The sequence below is a fragment of the Sceloporus occidentalis genome, unplaced genomic scaffold (assembly GCF_023333645.1).
Source record: "Sceloporus occidentalis isolate IW3139 unplaced genomic scaffold, rSceOcc1.0.p SCAF_5, whole genome shotgun sequence".
NCBI classification, from domain to species: domain Eukaryota; kingdom Metazoa; phylum Chordata; class Lepidosauria; order Squamata; family Phrynosomatidae; genus Sceloporus; species Sceloporus occidentalis.
In genome coordinates this window covers 53,266,620-53,290,578 of record NW_028316985.1, presented here as the reverse complement: position 1 = coordinate 53,290,578, position 23,959 = coordinate 53,266,620, and the positions used below count along the sequence as shown (strand labels likewise).

Below are 23,959 nucleotides of genomic sequence, written 5' to 3'. Positions count from 1 at the left end.
ACCCTCCAAGGAAGGCGACTCCACTACACTCTGAGGGAGTTTGTTCCACTGTCAAACAGCCCCTACTGTCAGGAATTTCCTCCTAATGTTGAGGTGGAGCTTGGATCCATTGCTCTTTTCTTGGAGCTTGCATCGATAGCTCCGGGTCCTAGTCTCTAGAGCTGCAGAAAACAAGCTTGCTCCCTCCTCAATGAGACATCCCTTCAAGTATTTAAACAGGGCTATCATATCACCTCTTAACCTTCTCTTCTCCAGGCTAAACATCCCCAGCTCCCTCAGTCGTTCCTCATAGGGCATGGTCTCCAGGCCCTTCACCATTTTTAGTTGCCCTCCTTTGGACACAATCCAGTTTCTCCACATCCTTTTTGAATTGTGGTGCCCTGTACTGGACACAGTATTCCAGGTGGGGCCTGACCAGAGCAGAATAGAGTGGCACTATTACTTCTCTTGATCTAGACACTATATGTTTATTGATGCAGCCTAAAATTGCATTGGCCTTTTTAGCTGCTGCATCACACTATTGATTCATGTTCAACTTGTGGTCTACTTGGACTCCTAGATCCCTTTCACATGTAGTCTCGTTCAGCCAGGTGTCACCCATCCTATATCTGTGCATTTCATTTTTCCGCCCTAAGAGCAGTACATTTCTCCGTGTTGAATTTCATTTTGTTAGCTTTTTGTTAATGAAACAGAATGTGTGAGAAGGTGCAAAACCACTGGCAAAAAAAACTTCTTTGAACAAATGGGGAAAGGAGCATAGAGAGTGGGGGAAATATATTCATGTGGCATTATGATTTGTTGAAAGGGAGATAGTTACTATTTCTTTACTGTATTTACATTCCTTTCTAAACAAAGTTTCAACCACAACATATATTGCTACCATTTTAAAGTTTCAATTTATTTTTCTTCCTCCATTTGCTTGCTTTCCTCACACTGATGTTGTGTTGGCATTTTAGCGACAGAAAATTACTTGTGCTGTACTTGTACAAATGGTTTCCCTAGGATTCAATAACATTAAACTATTTTGAAATTTACAGATTAAATGCTACTCTTACATTAAAATTGTGGGTAATTTATGCCTTGTAGGCCTAACTGACATTCAGAAAAGGACAAGATAAAGGCCTGCATTTCTACTAAGACACATTAAATTATTACATTGTTCCATATTAGCAAACTCTAGCCAGTACAAAATCTGATAACTGAAATAACAGAGAGAAATACAAATATATGTTAAACCATGAAGATATTAACTACGTGCACAAGTACTTTCGTTGTTGAAAATGCATTAATAATTAATAATATGCATCAATAGTGAATACATGCATTAGTTGCAGTATCAAATAAGAACAGTCAAGAAATGTGGCAGGGCAAAAGAGAAATGTAAAAATACAACTAGAAGGAGAAAGTGCTGAAGGGTGCTGAAGGACTCAAATGGCACAGTTTAGAAGAAGGGGTGGGCAAAGCACAGCCTTTGAAAAAGGGTTGAGGCCTTGAAGATCCCAAGGAGTCCAGGGGAAAAAAGCACACTTCCCTCCATTTATAAAACACAACTGACCAGAAAAACAGCCACAAAAAACATGGCTGTTGGGGTTGTCTTCACCCTTAACACACACTACCTCTTTCATTCCCAACCTCAGTAAACTGGCAAAAACCAAACAGAAAATCAAATTCCAGAAACAAATTATACAGTGTTATTTCCAGTTGCACTGAAAGAAATAGGATGACTTTCCAGGAAGAGAAGTCTCAGAAGGAAATGGTCCCGTTCCTCTTAGTAGTTCCCTATCCCTGATTTAGAGTAATTGCAGGGAGCTATTTTACAAGGATAATGTATTTTTGAAAGTACAATCTAAGAGCACTTCACTGGAAGTAAGTCTGATTGACTTCTGTGACATTTCTTCTCTGCATACACGCCAAAAAGGTGTGGAAAGGATCTGTTAACTTTATACCCAGGCAAACATCTTTTCCCATGGGACCTGAGGCAGGCTTTATGTAGGTCTGCCTCATGTGTACGAGTCAATCTTGAGCTGACTGGGCAACAAAGGAGGTTGTCCTGTCAGAAAAACCTGGCAACCCTGAAAGCATGGCAAAGAGAATTACAGATAAGACGAGATTCAAGCATGAACCATCTTGAAGCTGAAGAGAAGCTTCATCCTGCTTCTGTTTGTATGAAATTCAATTGAGGGAGTGCCAAAGAAAACAGAAAAATCGGCTGAGATATCATTTGAATGCTATTCCTGATCTTCTTCGTAGCCAGCAAGGGACATTACTGACATAAAGAGCAGTACATTGATGCCTTGCAAAAAGCTAAGTGTTGTTGCTAGCACCACCACCACATACAGATAAGGGTGCAGTAGTCAATGGCTCATCTAACCTTCCAGAAGCATGGAGTAGGTTAATGGATAAGCAAGCCTTATAAGCCCCTCCAGCAGTTTACAGCTGTAGTAGCATTTGTTGGAAAAGAATCTGTGCTGGATACCAAAAAAGGACAAAAAAAACAACATAATGGGTGCGTTTGTTTGTTTGTTTGTGTAATTAAGTGGAAGATGTGTGAATCAACTACAAGGGATACTATGTTCAAATGTAAGCAGAAGTCAATGTGGAGGATGAGGCTTTCCTATTCCCCATTCAAGCATTTACAAACGATCACAGCTTGCTTTTAGACCAAGTGCTAACAACCTTCCTTTGGGCTGTATGCTGCCACCCCCACCCCCCATGTAATATTTTTGCAGAGAAAACTGCCTGTGTTTGGACAGAGCTGTCTACTGCCATGGAAACCGAACAATGTTCTACAAAGGACCAGTGCTTAGATTTCTCTGCTTATTTTCAAGCAGTATTTTCTAGTCAAGTCTTTAAGAGGTGCTTCAGTGGCTTCCTGTGATATCCCCTGAACTGTTTTGCTCCTCTGCATAGAGAGGGCTGATGGTCCAGTACAAGACTGCCAGTTGGCAAATATCCATTCCAAAGCATGGTGTATTTGTAGATTCTTATTCTTTTGAAGGAATAGCAGTGAAAACACATCAAATCCAAAGAATCATGTTCATGAAAATAATGTTTTCCATTGCTTCTTTCCACTTGAACCTACCTGTGGTTCCTTTCACCACCACTACCAAAAGCTTTCTAAATTATGTAGGAAGGCATGTAGGTGGCTGCTGACAAAAAGGGGCATCACACAAAATTAATCTTGAGGCCTAAGATTAGTTCTATTTTCAAAAAAAAATCCATAGATGGGAAAGGCCACCTCAACCTCACATTGTTGCAAGACTGTGCACCTCAGTGTTCATGGTTTGGGAGTTATTCTTGAGTGACCACTGGAACAGGAGTCTTCTGTGACATTCTCTATAATGATTTATATTACAATCCAAGCCATTTCATCATAGTTTCTGTTTTGCTTCCGAAAATTGTCAGGAGGACTAAAGCATTTCAATCATTTTACAAGTTTCAGTATCATATTAGATAATCTACAGTAAATACGTGGAAATAATATTTTTGTCCAGATGTCTCTTGTTAGCATATTTCACCAATGTTTCACATCAGTTATTGAAGAAATGGGAACTTTTCCATCCCACTCAAATGCTCCTATGAGATTTTGCATTGTTGTGACACATTTTGGAATCTCTGAAAGCAATCCTAATTACCATCAAACCAACCATTACTCAAACCAGATACTTTTACGGAGCATTTCAATGTTTCACTGACTGACAAGACCCTGTCTTCTGAAGAATAGGTTGTGTTCTTCTACATGTATAATTATCTGTAGCTTCTAGAAGCAAGATATGCTGTAGGAATTATCTCTTCTAAGCCATGTGTATATGTGTGAAGTTCACCTAGCTTTCTTGCCCACAAAAGATAAGAGGATAAAACTCTCACTGGTACAGTGGGTTATACTTCCTTTCAAGTTACCAAAACACATAGCACCATAAATAAATGATGGCAGTAAATATGGTAGGACCAGCAGAGAGGAGACATCAATCCATTGTAAATACAGTATTAGGACCATTAGGTCCAAAGCACATGCAGACACTGTGCTGCAGTTACATAGATAATGAAACTGTTCTTATGTTACAGAGAAATTTGCATCTTTCCTGTTTAGTTGGATAATTAAAAAGAGGCCAATAGTTTGTCCCTGTAGCAATTCTAAACCTTTTAAGTCCAAGATTCATTTATAAACATTGATTAACCAGCCAGAAAGGTTTAGTGTTGAAGCTATCCAGCTTAGTAACCCTTTTCTGCTTTCCTTTAATCCTATTTGGACAACCCTTAATTTATACCAAGAAAATAATTCTAATTTGTGCCCATTGTTGGTTGTGCCACAACCTTCCATGTAGTTGTTTTGTGGAGAGTAGATATCACCCTGAGAGACTGCAACATCTAAAGCTTACGTAGAATATCATGCCTTGCAGATTAATTAGAGCATAACTTCAGGAGCATGTTACTGGATCTGCATTAGCTTCTGGTAAGCTTCCAGCCGAAATTCAAAGGAGTGATTTTATAGGTTTCTCAGTTGTAAATGACACGGGATTAGTCAGATGGAAAGCCACCTCAGTCTTATTTTGCTATCTGAATACAGCTGTTCTAGGGGATGGATTTGCAGCGGATTCAAACAACTGAAGGGAGCATTTTACTCCACAAGGACTTTTTTCCTGCTTAAGAAATATTCTTCATGCCCATTTAAGAGCTAGTATATAGATATGTTGAGAAAGTTTTGGAATATATTACGTTTTTTGCCTTCTAGGCTTTTTGATCTTTATGGGGTGAAAGTTATAGAGGCTTTGTTTTGTTCTTATGTTGTTGTCTGACATCTATTTTGACTGCCAGGTTGAAGTGTGCATTATTGATAGCCCTCGAATTGTATGTGTTTGGAATGGTGCCCATAAAAGTGGGTAGCACATCCAGAATAAGCACCTATGTTCAATTTTAAGGGGAGAAATAATTCAGTAAAAATGTTTTTAATTTACCAAGTCTTTTCATTAATCAGTCATATACCAGCTGTATGGTTGAAAGAAAGGAAAACTCTGACCAAGTGTGATTCTATTTCTATGAAACGTAGGCGCGTTACAGACCGCTCAAAAGCTGGAAGTCTGCCGCCGCCATCATTAGCTGCGCCGAGAAGCCCCAGTGGCCAGACCACGAGGCTTCCCGGCGCAGCTAAAAAGAAGAGCCAAAATGGCGCTTCTTCTTGGCACCCGGAAGTGGCGCCGCGAGGCGCAAGGCGCACACTTGTGGCGTTGCTTCCGCCGTGCCACGTCCGGACGCTGTGCGTCTGAGACATAAAGAAGGCGGCGCCCGTGTGGACGGGTGCCGCCATTTACTACACACTCCGCGTGTACTAGGGACAGGGCCGGTTAGGAAGGTAAGACCCTTTCTAACCCTAGCACGCCCCTTTCTAATCCTAGTACGCGCAGAGCGCGTACTAAATGGCAGTCTGTAACGTGCCTAAGTAAAGCAGCTGGTCATTTCATGTCTTAGGTGTTGAAATCACCTGGAAACTTCTGCTACACAAAGAAACTGTTCAAGCTCTTATTTTGCTCTGTCATTTTGATGTGGCTGGGCAGCTAAGTAAAAAGATGAGACATTTGTGCTATATTCACTTCAGGTAGCCTTCAAACCATTCATTTAATCAAACTACTGCCCCTTATAATGTTTCTGGGGCAAGAATTGCTTTCTCTTTTGTTTCTACTGTCTGAAGAGCAGACCATGAGAGGTCTCTGCTTGATTTGGGCTATTAATTGAAATATTATGTACAAACAATGTAAAAACAACCGTTAACCAAGCACAAAGAGATTCCATCAAATGAAGAGGGGGTGTGGACAGGCAATTGGTGATAAATAAATCAGTTTTAAATTAAACTCTATTTACTCTTACTCCATAAGAGAAAAATTAGTTTTTAGTTTAAGAGGGAAACTAGGTAAAGGTAAAGGTTTCCCTTTTGACAAGATTGTTAAGTCGTGCCCAACTGTAGGAGGTGGTGTTCATCTCCATGACTAAGCCAAGAGAGCCAGTGTTGTCAAAGATGACTCCGTGGTCATGTGGCCAGCATGATTGCACAGAACACTGTTACCTTCCCACCAAAGTGGTACCTATTTATCTACTTGCACTTTTACATGCTTTTGACCTGCTAGTTTGGCAGAAGCTGGGACTAGCGATGGAGCTCACTCCGTCATGCAGCACTTGAGTCTAGAACTGTCGATCTGCTGACCTGGTAATCGCCAGAGTCGGCATCTTAACCACTAAGCCACCGTTTCCCCCAGAAGGAAACTAGACAGGGCCTCTAGAGCCGAACAATACCCCTGTATAGAGGAAAATTGGATAAGGGTATTGTCCTGCTCTAGAGGTTTTTTTGTACACAGGACATTTGCACTTTCTTTCTGACAATCCAAACAATAAGCTTCTTGTCCAAATTTGTTCAGTCTCATTTCCTAAGATCAACCGTAGCTTTTTCATGCTGTGATAAACCCAACAATCTAAAATGAATCTGATTGCTGCAATCTTGTTTGTCTGTATACTTTCTCCAGCCATGAAGTATTGCTTTGGGCATGTGTGTGTGTTTCAATATCATGTTTTATATTTATACTTATTGTAATATAAATATTGCATAGAGATGCAGCTTAATATATGTATTTTATGTAATGATTGTGTTTTAACTATGTTGTAACCCGCTTTGAGCCGGGAGGAGAGGCAGGTAATAATAATAATAATAATAATAATAATAATAATAATAATAGTTTGCTGACAAGGTAAATATGGATGTCTGCTCTCATTATTGGCCTCTTCTCCCCAATCAGCATTATGATTTCCAGTGCCTTAGCAAGAATGGTTCATGCCAAGGGGTTGGAACTTCCCAATAGCTATCCTTCCTAGTGCTACACAGGGTTGCAGATTAACACATGAAGAAATGTGATTCCCACCTCAATCTATTCTGATCTACTCCAGCACCATGACAACAATGGTGGCCTCTAGATAATTTACAATTCACTGCATCTCTGACTCACTCCCATAGCCATAATCCCTTAAAGCAGGGAATACAATGGAAAACAGAACAATACAGTGAATCCTTGTTATACGCTGGGGTTTGGTTCCAAGATCCCCAGTGGATAACAAAATCCATGTATGCTCATCCCATTAAATATGACATAGCAAAATGGTGTCCTTTATTTAAAAATGGAAATCAAGGTTTGATATTTGAAATTTATACTTTTTTGAACATTTTCAAACCATGTAAGCTTGAATCCATGTATAAAAAATCCGGTACAGAATGATCCTATGACTGTCCAAATATGTTAATATTAAATGTAACTCTGCATGGTAGATGCAGGAAAAGAAGTCAGTGGCAGTTTGGGGTGGCCTGCACCCGACCCTTTCCACAACGGATCGGGGCCTCAGCTGCCACCGCTTTTCGAGGCCGCAGGGAAGTGGCAAAACGTTGTTTCCCCACGGCCTGGAAAGGGGTGTCCTTGGGGCTTCAGGCCCCAAGGATACCCCACCAGTGGCGGGGAAAGGGAGAAAGGGGCCACTCGGCTTTCTTTGACTGGGTTGGATGTTGTGGGCACCTTCACTGGCTGCTTATGCTGATGTAACATCCATATTAATGGGAGCAGGTAGTCCACGCAGTGAATCCTGCTGTTTTTGCACACCACTATTCTTAAATCTTTCAGTGGAACTTACTTCTATGTAATGGCTATATTCTACTGATCTACAGATACTGCTATACATGAAACTCTCCATATGCATACCTGCTAGACAGATGGTTTATGTTTTCAGTTACAACACCTATCACTTGTTGGAGAAGGGAATCCTTGCTCAGTCTATGTATCTAGAATATGTTCAGGCTGTGATTTTTATGTACTTGTCATTTCAGTTTTCCCAGCTAACGTAAAATCTTCAGTGTCAAAGGAAGACATATGAGATTAGATAATCTGAGCAGTGGAAAATGAGATAATTTATAAATCACACAGTTCCACCAAAAAGACGGGTCTATAAATAATTTACTATGAGTAAGAATCTAGAGAAGACTGTATATAAACTTGGAAACAGTATTAGAAAATATTTTTAGTAGACATCTTTTATCTTAAGGGGAAAAGTTTTAGGTTTTTAAAGAGGTAGCCTCCTGTCTCTGAAGATTTTAAAATAATGATCTAGAATCATTTCAATTTACTTTCAGATTTTAACCTTGTCCTTCACAACCTCTTGGATACACAATCAAAACCAACTTAAATGGGCATCTAATTAAGAGGCTTTTAATCTCTTTATCACCAAAATCAATCTATCCTTGGTGGAGGTGTTGCATGCAAGAGCCTATGATGACATCAGCAATGCTAGAGGTAGGGTATCCTATGACAGACAGCCTTTGCTGAGGAATCAGACCAAATTTGCCAAACAGCTAGTGGGCGGTGGCAAGTGGCGTGAGAGAGAGAGAGGGAGGAAGGGAGGAAAGGAAGGAAAGAGAGAGATTGATGGAGAATCCATGGGGGTGGTGGAACAGTACCCCTGCAGATAACAAGGACTCACTGTATATATAATATACAACTGGAGCAATGAAAAAATGTGGCCAAAGGGGTTGAAACTTACCATGAAGAGTTTTTATAAAATGACGTATCCAGATATATATGACACCTGAGAAATTGACTCCAAATGTATGTTGAAAATGAGAACAATACAGGGGACATCTTGTTATATGCTGGAGTTTGGTTCCAAGATCCCCCGTGTATAACAAAATCTGTGAATGCTCAAGTCCCATTAAATATTTTCAAACCGTGGAGGCTTGAATTTGTGTATAAAAAAATCCATATATAAGAAGGACCGAGTGTATATATGTAGGGAATGTGTAAATAGAGATTCAGTTTCAAGGAGAAAAAAATACTCATAGTTGGAGTTTATGCTCCTACAGAGAACAGGTCATAATTTTTTCTTAAGCTCTTACAGATTTTGCTTGAAACCTCCTTTGAAAATTTGGTATTAATGGGAGACATTGGCCCAAAACACACGGGCCAAATGATGTGGCTTCCTGCTGCATTTAAGGTGTAGCGTTCAGATGACACACACTCTGAACGTGGGCAGAAGTTGTTTCAATGCTGCACCATCTTATAGGATCTGCTCCTTCAGGCAGCCCGGATCAGGGCCAAGTGCATGTGGTTGCCCCGTTGCAAATGGCACCAGAGCAGCCATGCACTGCTGCATCTGAGCCATCTGTTTCAGGCCTTTAATGGATTAGTTTCTGAATCTGGATGGAAAATCAAAGAATGTTATTAAGTGAAACCAAGTCAAATTGCTCAAATCTTTTGAAACTATAGGATTACAAAATGGACTTATTTTTTATAATTTATGCAGATTTATATAAGAATCCAGCTTCAAAAGAAGAGATCAGAAATTATTTAGACCCATATCACTTGTTGGAAATTCAAAAAGGACAACTGAATGGATTGATTACTTTGAAGGAGGCATACATGGTGATTGATATGGTAAAGAGAAGGAAGGCTCCAGAACCAGACGGCTTCACAGCTTTAGATGATGAGACGTTTAAATAGGATTTAGCTCCATATTTTAAAACAACATATAATTCATCTTTGCCTTTAAAATTATGGATTCTTGGAAACAAGCAATAATAATCTTAAAAGAGGGAGGAGAAGAAACTGATTTGGTAATTATAGACCAATTTCCTTATTGAATAATGATTATAAACAACTTGTTTCTGTCTTGGCTACTAGAATAAAAGGAATATTACAAGACTATACTCATGAAGACCAATGTGGTTCCTTACCTAAAAGGCAACTAAGATACAACCTAAGATATGTATCAGTTATTATTGAAATGCTAGACAAGCATGAAAGACAAGCTGCATTGGGTTTTTCTGGTTGCAGAAAAGGCATTTGACAATTTAAATTGGGACGTTTTGTTAGCTCTATTAGAAAAGATGGACTTTGGCTATAATTTCAATATCCAGGTAAAGGTGATTTATAATGAGCAATCAACAAGAATTCTGATTAATGAAGAACTGACTAGAAGTTGTGATACCCAGAAAGACTTGAGAAAAGTTTTCCACTTTCACCATTATTGTTTAGTTTGCCACTAGAGACTTTATTAAGAGTGATTAGAAAGAAGGAGAAAATTAAGGATTAAAATTAAAAGAAGAATAAAACTGAGAGTGTTTGCTGATGATGTCATCATAGCCCTGGAAGATCCATTGGAACTGATTTTGCCTTGCTGGACTAATATGTTAATCAAGACAGTTTTGGATCTGTTTCAGGATTTAAAATTATCACACAAAAGACTAATATGTTAATCATGACCATGATGAAAAGAAATTATGGGGTTGCCTGCATGGGCCAAATGAGGCATGTTCCTCCTGGCCTCACATTGTCTAGTTCAGATAATGCCGAGGTCAGAATCAGACCCAATTCTGCCAGTTCGGTTGCAGATTTGGTGGAGCTGGCACAACCCCAGGGTAAACAATTTGACCCCTAGCTTGCCATTGAGATCCCTGGAAATTCCATAGCAAACCCCAGCTGTTTAGACAGCACCCCGTGTGCCTTACCTTGCCGTGTCATTGCTCATGCTCAGATGCCCCTGTCCCATTGCTGTGCCAAGGAAGCAGGACACCTGGCCATGTGGGTGTAACTAGATACTCTGTTTCCACATTAGACGCAGCAAGAGGGAGCTTCTGAGTATGAGCAATGGCGTGGCAAGGTGCTGATAACAGGTTCCAGGTTGATGCAGGGACAGATGTGTAAACACTTCCTTAACAAAACAACCGAGGGGTTCTGGTAAAAACTATAAGGGAATAACAGTACCCTGGAGCAAAAAAACAATGTTGTTTTTTTGCTCCAGGGTGCTGTCATTCCCTTGTAGTTTTTACCAGAGCCCCTCGGTTGTTTTGTTTGGTTATTATCTTGGCCTTTTTCGGTTATGGGGACTTCGGTTGGTTTAAACACTTACCTATCCACACACTGACCCAGGTGAGCACCAGGGCCAGAATAGCACAGGCTCAGCCCATGCTATGCTGGCGCATTGCCTCAGCTCCAAGGAGCCGTTAGAATCTTTATCTGAATTTACAGTTGAGGCTAAAGTGAAATAACTTGACAAATAAAAACTCAAACCTATTTTCAAAAAATTATGAAAAGACTTGGCAGGAAATTAGACAGGATTTAGAAAGATGGAATGGTGTGACATTATCTTTGATTATCTTAACTAATGAGTTACCTTTTTTGAAGTGGCAGAAAGATTTATCTAAATTTATTTGGCAAGGCAAGAAACCAAGGACTAGACTAAAATTGTTACAGGATTCTAAAGAAAGGGGAGATCTTGAAATACTCGATTTAAAACTGTACTATGCTGCATGTTCACTAGTTTGGTTAAAAGAATGGATAACTTTGAAGGATAACATATTGTTAAACCTGGTGGGTAACTATGTGAGATGTGGGTGGTATGTCTTTGGTATGATATGATAAACGTAACCAAAATTTTGATAATCATTTCATAAGGTGTGCTAATTTAAGCACATGGAATAAATATAAATTAAGGTTGTCACCAAAAATACCACAGGACACTTTGTTCAGAAGAGATTTTAAAAGTGGATTATTTACAAAGATTTAATTAAAAGGGAGATTAATGAAGCTGTTTTTTTAAAGGTCTCAGGAGGAATTAGCCAGAGAAGGACTTGACTTTCACTGGTATCATTATAAGCAATTATTGGAAAGATTAAAAGCAGGTAAGAAACTTATGGGGTTTCATAAAGAAAAACAGAGTTTGTACTGAATTTATGTAGTGATGATGAGCATCTGATTGGGAAAATGTATAATATGTTATTGAAAATGCAAATGGAAGATGAACAGGTAAAAGACTGTATAGTTACTTGTGTTCAGATCTTTGAGTATAACACTGAGGTGGAATATTGGAAGAAAATGTGGACAATGGGTTTGAAAGAATTATTATCTTACAATATGACAGATAATTTTTATAAGATGATGTACAGATGGTACTTGGCACCAGAGAGATTATCTAAAAGGTACAAAGGAATAAAAAACAATTGTTGGAAATGAGGGGTACATGAAGGTACCTTTTACTCTTTGTGGTGGTCCTGTGACAAAGCAAAAAGTCACAGAGTCACAAAGTTAATACAATCTATATGAAAATGTAGGATGGTGTTAAGGCCAGAGTTGTTCTTGTTGGGCATGTCAAAAGAGAATTTTAAAGATATAAATTATATCTATATGCACTCTATGATTAAAGCAGCAAGATTATTGTCTGTCTAGTACTGGAAAATGGACACTTTATATTCAGAAGACAAGTGGATTCTTAAACATTTACATTTGGCTGAGATAGAATAAACTGGTGATGCTTATTAAAGAAAAGTCATTAGATATCTCCAAAAAAGACTAGGAACTATTTCTGATTTATATGCAATTATTTTAAATACTTGTGTTTTAAATGTATTCCAAATGTTTCTGACTTTGTTTTCCCTTTAAAGGAAAAAAATGGAGAAAAATGAGGTGACATTGATTATAATTACCTGCTCTTCCTCCTACCCTGTCTAAGTGTGATACTGAACATGCTTCAAAAGGGATGTGCTTAAACTCAGCAGGAAGATCTTCATCTTTAAAAGAAACTGCAGATGGTCTTAGAAAAGAATGGGAAAGCTATTTTTCTTCAAGTGTTAAGCTTCAGTTTCCACTAGCCTCAACCTACATGTCTAGTGGACAGGGATACCGAGGACAACACTCCAGTATCTGGAAGGCCAAAAGTTCCTTCACTTCTTTCTTAGAAGGATGGAAGAAGTAAATTTAGAAGTTAATAACTCCTCTTTATAATCTGATAGCTATCAGCACCATATCCCTCTCCTGCTAGGAAGCATTGTCTTTCCTAATACCCCAGGTGTCCTTTTACTCAAGGAAGAAGAGTAGTACCTGCTGTATGAGAAATGTTAACAAGAATGAGAGCCAACATGGTGTAGCAGTTTGAGTGTTGGATTACAGCTCTGGAGACAAGGGTTTGATTCCCATCTTGGCTATGAAACCCACTGGGTGACCTTGGGCAAATCACATGCTCTCAGCCTCCATGGAAAGGCAATGGCAAACCTCCTCTGAACAAATCTTGCTATGAAAACCCCATAGTAGGGTCTCCTTAGGACTGCCATAAGTCAGAAATGACTTTAAGACACACATCAACAACAAACAACATGAGCTAATAATTTTACTAATATATGACATTAAAAGAATTAACAATAAAACACAGCAACGCTTGCAAATATACTAAATATCCATAGTTTAATAGTACATAATTGAAAATCAAATTTGGTTATGAAAAGCTGTAGCATTAAATAGTATATTTCATCTTAAGACTCCTATAATCAGACTACCGTATACTAATTTCCAAGATTTTTAAACCATAAAAATGGAAAAATATTAAAAATCAATGCAACCTATATTATTTTACATGTGCAATAAAATACATATTAGCGGTACTAAAGAAAATGTGCACATTTAGACTGAATGAAATATTAAACAACCTCTTCAAATGGAGTTGAGCTATTAGTTAAATTAGTTTTGATTAAAAATAACTAAAATAACGACAGATTGCAGCAATGGAATAGATGTGGACTAAATTACTTAAAGAAGTTATTAGGTAAGGTATAGGAGTAAATCTAACAATAATCAAGAAACTGTTTTTAAAATCTAAACAGAGAATCTGGTGAACTAAAAAAAAAATTTTAAAAAGGTTATGAGAATAGTTACTCTTAACTATGTAACTCATTGTACAGTTTTTTTTCTACAGTCTAGCTGCTATAGCAAGACTCTCCTGGATTATCTGCAACAAGATTATCTTTCAAGATAGTCTTTTAAAAGGCACAAGGAACATATAAATAAAAAAAATTGTATGATACTGGATGAACCTACAACTAGGGTAACTGAGAAGTTGCAGATACATTTTGTAGCATGGAATGTCAGAGAAAGGTAGAGGATTTGTATATGTGCTCTGCTAACAAGTAAACAAGGCTAAATCTATACAAATTCACTAAAACATACATCATAGGCCTAAATCCTATCAATAGGATAAATTTATTGAATCAACAGTTGAATGGTGAATCTACACTTGTGTTAATCCCACTGGTTTAATGGCTGTACTTCAGTTAAGACTATCAAGAATGTATCAATTATATCTCTCTCATATTTTTATTACTTATATACTTTTATAAATTTTACAGTTCACAGATTTAGAAAACTTTACACATCTTTATCTAGAATGTTGTTCTAGTAGTACTTTGACTTGCAGGAAAACGTTATAAATTTGATCCAAAACTATGTAAAGACTGCACTTATAGGAAATACATATGTTTATATGTATGGATTTGAACAAACAACATTTCAAATGTTTACCAAATTATCTTTAAACTATTCAGGTCAATCAATTAAATTATCATTCAAAGGCTAGTATGTCTCAAATTCTAGTATTTGATTTCTCAAGCTAGATGTTACTGTCAATGCGTTATTTCCTTCACTTTTAAATTCCCCAAGGATTCCTTAATGTATTAACAAAATCTTCATCATCCATAATTCCAATACTTAATCCTTCATAATAATCCTCAAATTCAGAGAATGAAACTTCATGGGGATTGCTGCAGGCATCTTTCAGTGTTTCTAGAAATGCAGATTTAATTTCTTCCTCTGTTGCACTATCTGTTAAGGAAAGAAGAGAAACAAAAGAAAAGAGAGACAGGAACAAAATCAGAACCATAAATGAAACTATTCAATGACTAGTGTGTAAGGATAAAGAGCACTACTATAATAATCTATGCAGGGAAAGAGAAGACAACAACAAAAAAGGAAGAACAAGAGACCTCTTCCAGAAGATTTGGGAACTCAAAGCCAAGTTCAAACCAAGGACTGGGATGCTCTATGACAAGAAGAGGAACATACTACAAGATCAAGAAGAAATAAAAAGACATTGGATGCAGTACACAGAAGAGCTATATGAAAGAGATGAAAAAATGCCTGGCACATGGAAGGATGAACCTCTGATCCTCCAGCAGCTTCCGCGGAGAACTTCTGAAGCCGCTGGAGGAGCGGAGGATCATGGGTGGCAGCGGCAGCGGCGGCGGCTTCTGCAGAGGACTTCTGAAGCCGCTGGAGGTTCGGAGGGTCCCCAGCGGCGGCGGTGGCACCGCCAAGGAGTAAGGGGCCGGTTCTTTTCCTCGGCCCGGCCGGCTCTGGAGCCGCTTCCCCCGCCGCCTTTTGAAAAAAAATGGCGGCGAGAACCCAGCCGCCGAGGATCCTCTCTCAGGCCTCTAGAGAGGCCCCTTCCAGCCAGCACGAGTGCCAGCTAGCTGGGAGAGGACCCAGCAAGGACCCCAGAGACAGGGAGGTGGCTATGCCATTCGCCTGTCTCTGGGGTATAATTCCAACGCATAAGGCAGACTTAAAAAGTCACCTTATACGCCGGAAAATACGGTACCAACAATCAATTGGTCCTTGGTTTCACATGTGGTGGAATAGTCCAAAAGAAACAAAATATTGGAGACAAATCCACGCAGCAATTTGTAAGATACTGAAAATTCTCTGAGCACTCAAGGTAAATGTCATTTTGTACAAGATTAGAGAACCAGTCAGAAGCAGTGAGAATAACATTACCGTCTTGGTAACAAAACAAATGAATAACTACATTCTGGTGCATTAATTACCTGCTAAGATTTGAGGATGTTTTCTAGCACAATAACATTTCTTGATATCGATCATAGGCACACTGCCAGTTTTGTTGTAGTCCAGCTTCATATAAGCCTGAATACAGGTAACAATCAGAAAAGTGTATGGGAGGGAACAAAGCAACAGAAATATTTAAAAACAGAAGTATGTATCTATTTAAACAAAATCATAAAAACGTAGAATTTATATTTGCTGCAAGTCTACATGTATTTAAAACTGGAAAAGACAGTACACAAATTAAACAATTACATAAACACTAGGGCATAATTAAGTGCACTACTTTCAGAATAAATACACCTTTAAAAATGGCCTCAGGATTATAGGCTCTTTACCACTGATACTCACAACAAAACATAGGTGTTTTATACCCAGAAATCTGTTTTTGATTAACAATTAATTAACACAATATTTCTTGTTGCATAAACAGTGAAGTATTTTCTCACTGTCTCGTTTGTTTTGTGACTTACTGATAATTACATTTAGATAACTCAGAAAGTGAAATTCTCCCTTTCCCCATCCCTGCCAAACTGTATTGGCTTGATACTGTTCAAAGAATAAATTATATTTTCACGAAGTGAAATTTTAGTAGCTTCAAGGACGGTATAATTAAATACCAAGAAGCATACATTCAGTTTAGTATAAGGGAAAAGCCTGCAGATGAAAGTAAATTAGTTTGAGAGGCCTGCAGTTAAAGATATGACATATTATTTTCAATATAAAAAATTCAGGAGTGCCTTCTCATAAATGGTCATGTTGTGGATGGTTACTGTAACAAACACATTTTTTGAATGTTTACACAAATGAACTGAAGGCAACTCAATCAGCTATTTGCCAATCAGTAGCACTGTGCCACTGTATTACATTCATCCTCATTACCATATTTCAAGATAAAGAAATGTTTAACTACATGACACACCACCTATAAGTAGTTCTAGTTCCTCAACACTCATACAAAGAGGGGGAAATGGCAGCAATGGAAGGAGGATGATTCTAGCTCCAAGCTGCCTTTTCGTCAAAAGTCTGGCTTTTGAGGAAGGTGCTTTTCAAGCCAAGGTGGTACAGGAGGAGAGATTTAGTTAATTGCCCATGGCATGGGACAAGCAACTATCCAAGTTGTCTCTTCCATACAGTCCTGGCTTTGATTACATCCCTCGTCACCAAAAAGCCAACTGGTTTGAAGATGGTACCATCCTTTTCCTGTCATCACTGTCTTGTTTTTCCTTTCCACACTGCAGCATTTTTATTGCTACTCTATTCTTGCTGTACCTGTGCTGGTGGAGCCAATATGATCTCTGTATATACTCAGCTTGTAAGCTTTGCCTGCCTACAGTCTAACAGTGAAATCCACTGTCTAGTCAGAAACAAGACCTACTGAGTTAAGTGGGACTTTCTCCAAGATAAGCTGACACAAAATTGCAGTTAACAGTATGATCAAGAAAATGAATTCCTGCTCTCTTGTTTCTCACAACTTTGATATCTCTTCATTCGTGTTACCTGTCAACCTCCAATTTCTACTGGCTTCTGCAAGCCAGTGATAGGACTTCCTTCCTTAGGAAAGGTGACTTTCCACTTAACAAAAGTTGTAATGTTTGTCAATATTTTTATAAATGATCCTTCTGCCTCAACAGTTAGAATACTCACAAGTTGTAAACATTTCAGGATATCACACAGCTGAGCATACCCTTCCACGACTTATACATTCACAGCTAGGAAATAAATTGCAGGTAGGTAGTGTTTTAGAAAGTAATATCTATCCTTTTAACAGTATCTACTTAATGAAAACCCTTTCCCTCATCTAATCCTTAATTTGACACAAAGCCACCCCAGTATACATGAAAGGCTTTATATCAGGGGTAGGCAACCTATGGCCCGTGGGCCGGATGCGGCCCGGCGAGGCCTTGGGACCGGCCCCAGCCCGGTCCTGCCGCCGATTGCCGCCGGGGCCTTTGGCCTCTCATGTGAGGGCAAGGGGGGCAATTGTCTATAGATGCCGCAGAAACATGCATTTATATTAACATTTATTTAAAAAATTAGCAAATTTTTTCACGTGTCTTCCATTTTTTAAAAAAAAGTGTCCTCTGTTTGAAAAATTTGCCCTACATTTGTCCCGGTTTATTTATTTATATAATTTTTTAAATTATTTATTTTTTGGCTTCGGCCCCCCAGTTGTCTGAGGGACAGCAACCTGGCCCCCGGGTCAAAAATGTTGCCTACCCCTGCTTTATATACAGTAGTGAAAAAAAATGTCTGTAAACTCTGACTATAATTACTGAAATTCTATAGATTTACTATAGATAGCCTTCATTAATCAAAAACAGTCTTTTTTCTAAATATCCAGCAGAGTTTATATCAAACAATTCAGTGTCTTGTAAGACAAAATAATGTAATCAATTCAATGTCTTGCAAAACAAAATAATGTATAGATTAAGCAAGCAACAAATGCAAAAGTGAAACCCTGACAGCACAGCTCAGTTAAATGGAATAATTAGAACTAAGTATGTTCGCATTTTGTGAGCATTCTAACTGTTGAGGCAGAAGGGTCATTCTACAGTGTATAAAAATATTCTAGAAAACTAAAGCTGAATCAGAGGTAGGTTAGCAAAGCAACAATGATCCTAAACAACCAAGCACATCAACAAAAGAAATCCCTTGTTTTAGAATAGCCTTATCAAAGCTTGTACCTAAACTCCATTGAAATGTTGTAGCAAGACCTGAAGTGAACTGTTCATTCAAGGAAATCATCAAATATCACTGCAGTTCTGTAAGGAGGGGTGAGTCCAAATTCCTTGAAACTTATGTAAGAGACTGATCAACAATGGCAGGAACACGTGATGTCACTACAGCTCAAGGGGGTGTCACCAGGTACTGAATCTAAAGATTCACATAATTTTCCAGATATACATATTGAATGTGCAATCAGTTGTGGATAAATAAATGCTGAAAAGGAGCCATATTTTTGCATCATTTGTTTAAGCAGGTTAACTATTTTTGTCAAAAAAAAATCTAGAACTGTGGAGCTATGTGATCTAATAACATTTTTGCTTGGGAATATGCAAAATTCCTAACAGGTTCATAAACTTTTTCTTACCACTGGAAATAATATATATATTATATATGGAGTACTAATATGTCTGCCTTTCACAAAGGAAACAGTTATCTATCTTTTACATATACTGAGAAACACATTCAGAATTTTAGTAAACCTGTTCAGTACAACCACGAGGAATCCAAAGCATTGGATGAAAAACTGCATTATTTATTGCCTTTACTGACTGGTGTCCCCAAAATTCTTGAGTAACTCCAGAGAAGTCAATGGACCAAAATAAGTACTTTGAGGCAACGAGAATTAACTCATAAATGAGAAGAGAAACAGACATGAACTTTCATTGTACAACTGTATTAATTAATAATACCAAATGCATAAAAGGTACTTTATAAAATATAAAGTTAAAGTGTTATGAATTGGTAATACTCAATTATCTGTTGACAAACTAAATAATTAAAATACACTTACTTTTCTGACAAATGCTTTCCTATATTCATTCATTTCTCCAAGAATGGCACGAGTAAAGTCAGTATAATCAATGTTACCATTATTGTTGTCATCCAGTATTGACCACAGAGATTCAAAATCCTAAAATTTATAATTCTGTATGTCAGATAAATTACTATACAGCAGAGGACACAAGATTTAACACTATTACATAGTAAAACAGTGGCAAAGTCCAAGTTATCACTTGAAGGTGAGTCATAATTTGAACACTGTGTAACAAAAGCAGATCATTATTATTCCATCATATTTGAACTGTGTAACCCAACCTGTACTCCAAAACACACTGCAGAAATAAACCAGTTTGAGACTGCTTGAACTGCCCTGGCTCAGTGCTAGGGAAGCCTGGGAACCGTAGTTTATTGTGGCACCAGCTCTCTCAGACAGAGAAGGCTAAATGTCTCACAAAATTAAAGTTCCCAGAATTCCCTAGCATTGAGCCAGCGCAGTTAAAGTGGTCTCAAACTGGATTATTTCTGCAGCGTATTTTGGATCTATATTAATTACAAAAGGTTACAACTATACATGCATTTTGAACTCATACAGATGATGAAGATGGCACAACTAAGGAGAATGAGTATCACAAGCCTATTGTTACCTCCTCCTCTTTTGAGCTATCTCTCCATAAAAGTACTGGGGAAGGAAAGCAATCAAAAGAGCACTGGGAAAGGCTTACTTCTGGCAAAACCAGCGTAATTTTTTTTAATACAAATTACAACGCTATGTACAAATGGAGACTGACAGCATCACTCAAAAGAGTAAGTTCATGACAACATACCTCTTCTGGAACTTCTAAATGAAACATTTTCAATGCTTGCTTGAAGTCTGTTTTTGAAAGAACTCCATTATGTTTTTTGTCTAACTCTCGGAAGTACTTTCCTAACCCTGTAACAACACGAACTCCTCTCTTACTTAGTTTTTCTCTTAGCCTACCTAGGAAGAAAGAAACAAAAAATTTTTATGACAATTTGTTTTTATGAAATTGATTATTTACAGAAAGCACAAGATATTGCTGTGCATGAAGCTAGATCACTGGTTCATCTAGCTCAACACTGTCTATTCCCAAGGTCTTACACAGAGTACTTTCCCAACTCTGATGCAGTAAATACAACTTAGTGGAGATGCTGAGAATTCAGTTTGGGAAATCATGCACACAAAGTAGGTGCTTTTCCAATATTCTAAGGTATAACATATTAAAACAAACAAATAAATGGATACATACAGCACTTACTCTGTGCCAGTAAATAACATATTTACTCCCTTCATCCTCCATCTTGAGGGAGAGAGAGGCAGGCTAGCTCCACCAGGCCTGCCTGGAAGAAGACAAGCCCTCCCTTCATCCTCCATCTTGAGGGAGAGAAAGGCAGGCTAGCTCCACCAGACCTGCCTGGAAGAAGACAAGCCCTCCCTTCATCCTCCATCTTGAGGGAGAGAAAGGCAGGCTAGCTCCACCAGGCTTGCCTGGAAGAAGAAAAGACCTCCCTTCAGCCACCTTCTTGAGGGAGAGAGATTGTATTGTACTGCATTTTTGTTCTGTACACCACTATGATCATTGCGGAATAGCGGTCTATAAATAAAATGTATTATTATTATTATTATTATTATTATTATTATTATTATTTACAATCCCAAGCCAATTTATTCTGAAGATCTACTAATGTTTATAAAATTATTTTGGAATGAACTGTACCCTACATATCACAGAAACATAAGATTTATCTTTGGAGTAAACTGCAGTCTAGATGTCACAAGACAAAAAATTTAAAGTAAAGAAGCCATGCATACCTTGAACAGTCCTAAAAATACTCCTGCAATCACTTTCCTGCTTGATAGGATGTTCCTCTTTTTCTATACCAGAAGTCCTATAATATATGCATTCATTAAGCATTCACATTGCACACAAAAGCAACTAACTTCCACAGATATAAAAATACAAAGAATCATCTTCTGTAATCAAGTCCTGGATGGGGGTGGGAGGAGAAGGCAGCTTTCTATAACATGCAAATACTTTATATAAGATTCTCAGAGCTCACAAATTTTGAAACCAATTTAATATAAAGGGACAAAATAATTCCCCTCCCCAAGGTAATAAATGTGTATACTTTTTACAGGTGTATATAAACAAGAGTACAAAATTGTAATATAAGTAAATTAAAGATATTCATAGTATGACATCACCTAAGTCATACACCAGACACTAAATTATGCTTCAAATTGGGACTGGTTCTCAGTTTGATGGGCCCTGGGCAACATCCCCTCTGGTGGGCTCCCTATTCTTTTGGTGAGCTTTCTTGCAAGAATGATGGTAGCAGCATCAAGCAGCATAATATGGGCCAAAACTTACCATTTTAATTACCCACTATGTCCCACAGTGATGGCATCTAAGGCTGCATCTACACAGCAGAATTAATGCAATTTTGACAGCATTTTAATGGCCATGACTCAGTGCTATGGAATTATGAGATTTACAGTTTTGTGAGATATTTAGCCTTCTCTGTCAGACAGCTTTGATGTCACAACAAATTACAAATCCCTGGATTCCATAGGATGGAGCCATTACAGTTAAAGCAGTGTCAAACTATTATTATTAACTGCAGCGTGGCAGCAGCCTTAGAGACACTTTGTAAAAACAAGACAGCAACAAAAGCTAGCCACTTTCAGCACAGAGCCAGAAAAAAAATCAGGAAAGTATGAGGCAATTTCACTATGTTTTTTGGTGGTCTGGGCTGTTTCAGGCACAGGGGAGGCCTTTTTTGAACAATCAAGTAAAGTGAAAGTCTTTTTGTGGGATTTTCAGGCTCTGTGGCCATGAGCTGGAAGAGTTTATTCTTATAATAAACTTTTCCAGAACACAGCCACATAGCCTGAAAACCCCATAAAAAGCTATGGATTCCAGTCATGAAAGCCTCCGACTTCACAAAGTGAATGTCATTTCTACAGTACTAGTTGTAAACTGAAATAAAGATTTCCCATACCTTGGTTCAATTATTGATCAGAACCAAGATTACAATCATGGAATCATAAGACTAGGAATGGGAAGGGTAGCTATGAAAGAACTAGACAAGATCTTCAAATACAAAGATATATCACTGAATATAATTACTCCATAAAGGAGGCTACAGCCCTGAACCTCCAGCACCTGAGCAGAGTACAGTAGTTGAGGACAGGAGGTCTTGGGGGTGTCTCATTCATGTGGCTGTCATAGGTCAAAGTCACCTCAAAAGCAGTTAACAACACAAAGTTTGTAGTTGCCCAGAGCATCCAAAAATACAGTGAAAGTGTCCTTCCATGTTGTAGAGGTGCAATGTGAGTACATCTTTTTAAAGAAAAGAAGAACTTGTCTTTCAGAGGTGGGGGCATAACAGGATAGGTGAGCCATCCAGGTTTTGGTGAAGGATATGTGTAGCCATTGAGTGACTGCTCAACCCTTTTCTAAAGAGTTATCACAGTTCTTCAGATAACCTGGTCCCAAAGTCACGCAGAGCTTCCAAGGAACACATAAAAGGTGCTAACCAATATAAATGCTATAGTAAAGTATGATCAGCCATAACATTTATCCTCATTTACCTCCAAATATAATCCTATGGTTTTATTGCTGATCAATGAAGTCCCTGGATGTAGGGAGCAAGAATTATAGGAAGGCATTGGGCATTTGCAGTGGCTTAGTGGTTAAGACACCAATTCTGATGATCGGAAGGTTGGCAGTTCGAGGCCTGGGTGCTGCATGATGGGGTGAGCTCCATTTTTGAGGATAAAAGTACATGTAATACACAGTTCTGTGTTTCTTTTATCAGACAACTGTTTTGCTGTATAAAATGCACAGACTAAAGTTATACTCTTAGGGGAAAGATCTGCATTATTCCTTTCTCCTTGCAGAAAAAGGCCAGGAAAAGCTGAGAAAGGAAGTTTTGGGGCAAGAAAATGGGTAACTGGGAAGAAGCCCCATGCCCCAACACCAGTCCAAAATTCAAAAATTTTCTGAAAGAAAAATCTCTAAAACAAATAAGACAGCATTTTTAGCAGTTCTCTTTGTTTGTCTGGATGGAGCCTTCAGAGGTAGGATTGTGACCCCCCCCCCCCCCACATACAAAAAAACCCTCTATCTTCCTAACTGAAATTCTACAATATATGGTTCAGCAATACAATTCCATAATATCTCTAATAAAATATAAATGTCTATGTCAGGAAGTGCAACCTCTAAAGATAAGTATAACTTTTTCTCTGGGAACATATTTTCAAGACAGGAAATAAAATCTGGCCAGTTAGTCTGTTTCCACTTACTTGAGAAAAGCTCTAGCAGTTTCATCAATATTTGTGACACGGATTGTAAATAGTGGCTTCTGTTTAATACTTTCTGGAAGGCTAGGATGCTGAAGGCTCAAAAAAGTTAGGTCTGCGCCCTGTGAGCAATAATGTAAGAGTGATTTATTTACAAGTGCACACTCTTTTTATGCTATCCCACAAAATATAACTCAGCCATCACTACTACCTTCACAGATATGAACTCTATCACATAGGCTTGAATCAAGAGTCACTAGAAAGCATCAAGATTCATGATCATCATACAGCCCACATGTGCAAAAGGTAGAAGGGCAGGTAGTTCTTTCCAATATACTTGTAAGGTTAAAATGAACACACATCTATAAAAAATACAACATTGTGACTCAGGCTAAATCCAAAGACTTCATATATCAAACTGGATTTTTGTGTATCAAAACAG

At 38.2% G+C, this 23,959-nt stretch overlaps 1 protein-coding gene across 6 annotated transcripts in view; it reads right to left on the bottom strand.

Annotated features, from left to right (window-relative positions):
* Positions 1 to 13,329: 13,329 nt before the first annotated feature.
* The window catches only part of LOC149312163 (calcyphosin-2-like), a 37,700-nt gene continuing 27,070 nt past the window's right edge, over positions 13,330 to 23,959 (bottom strand). For 4 of the 6 annotated variants that reach the window (XM_089524086.1, XM_089524084.1, XM_089524085.1 and 1 more), the window contains 6 exons: positions 23,521 to 23,639; positions 21,025 to 21,101; positions 20,018 to 20,172; positions 19,204 to 19,323; positions 15,668 to 15,764; positions 13,330 to 14,666 (listed from right to left, as the gene is read on the bottom strand). In XM_089524086.1, coding sequence (XP_089380212.1) covers positions 14,491 to 14,666; positions 15,668 to 15,764; positions 19,204 to 19,323; positions 20,018 to 20,172; positions 21,025 to 21,101; positions 23,521 to 23,639 — 744 coding nt within the window. In that variant the 3' untranslated portion in view covers positions 13,330 to 14,490. Of the gene's footprint in view, positions 14,667 to 15,667; positions 15,765 to 17,330; positions 17,396 to 18,370; positions 18,561 to 19,203; positions 19,324 to 20,017; positions 20,173 to 21,024; positions 21,102 to 23,520; positions 23,640 to 23,959 lie in introns of those variants that run through there. The other 2 variants (XR_016281229.1, XR_016281230.1) reach the window with 2 other exon arrangements.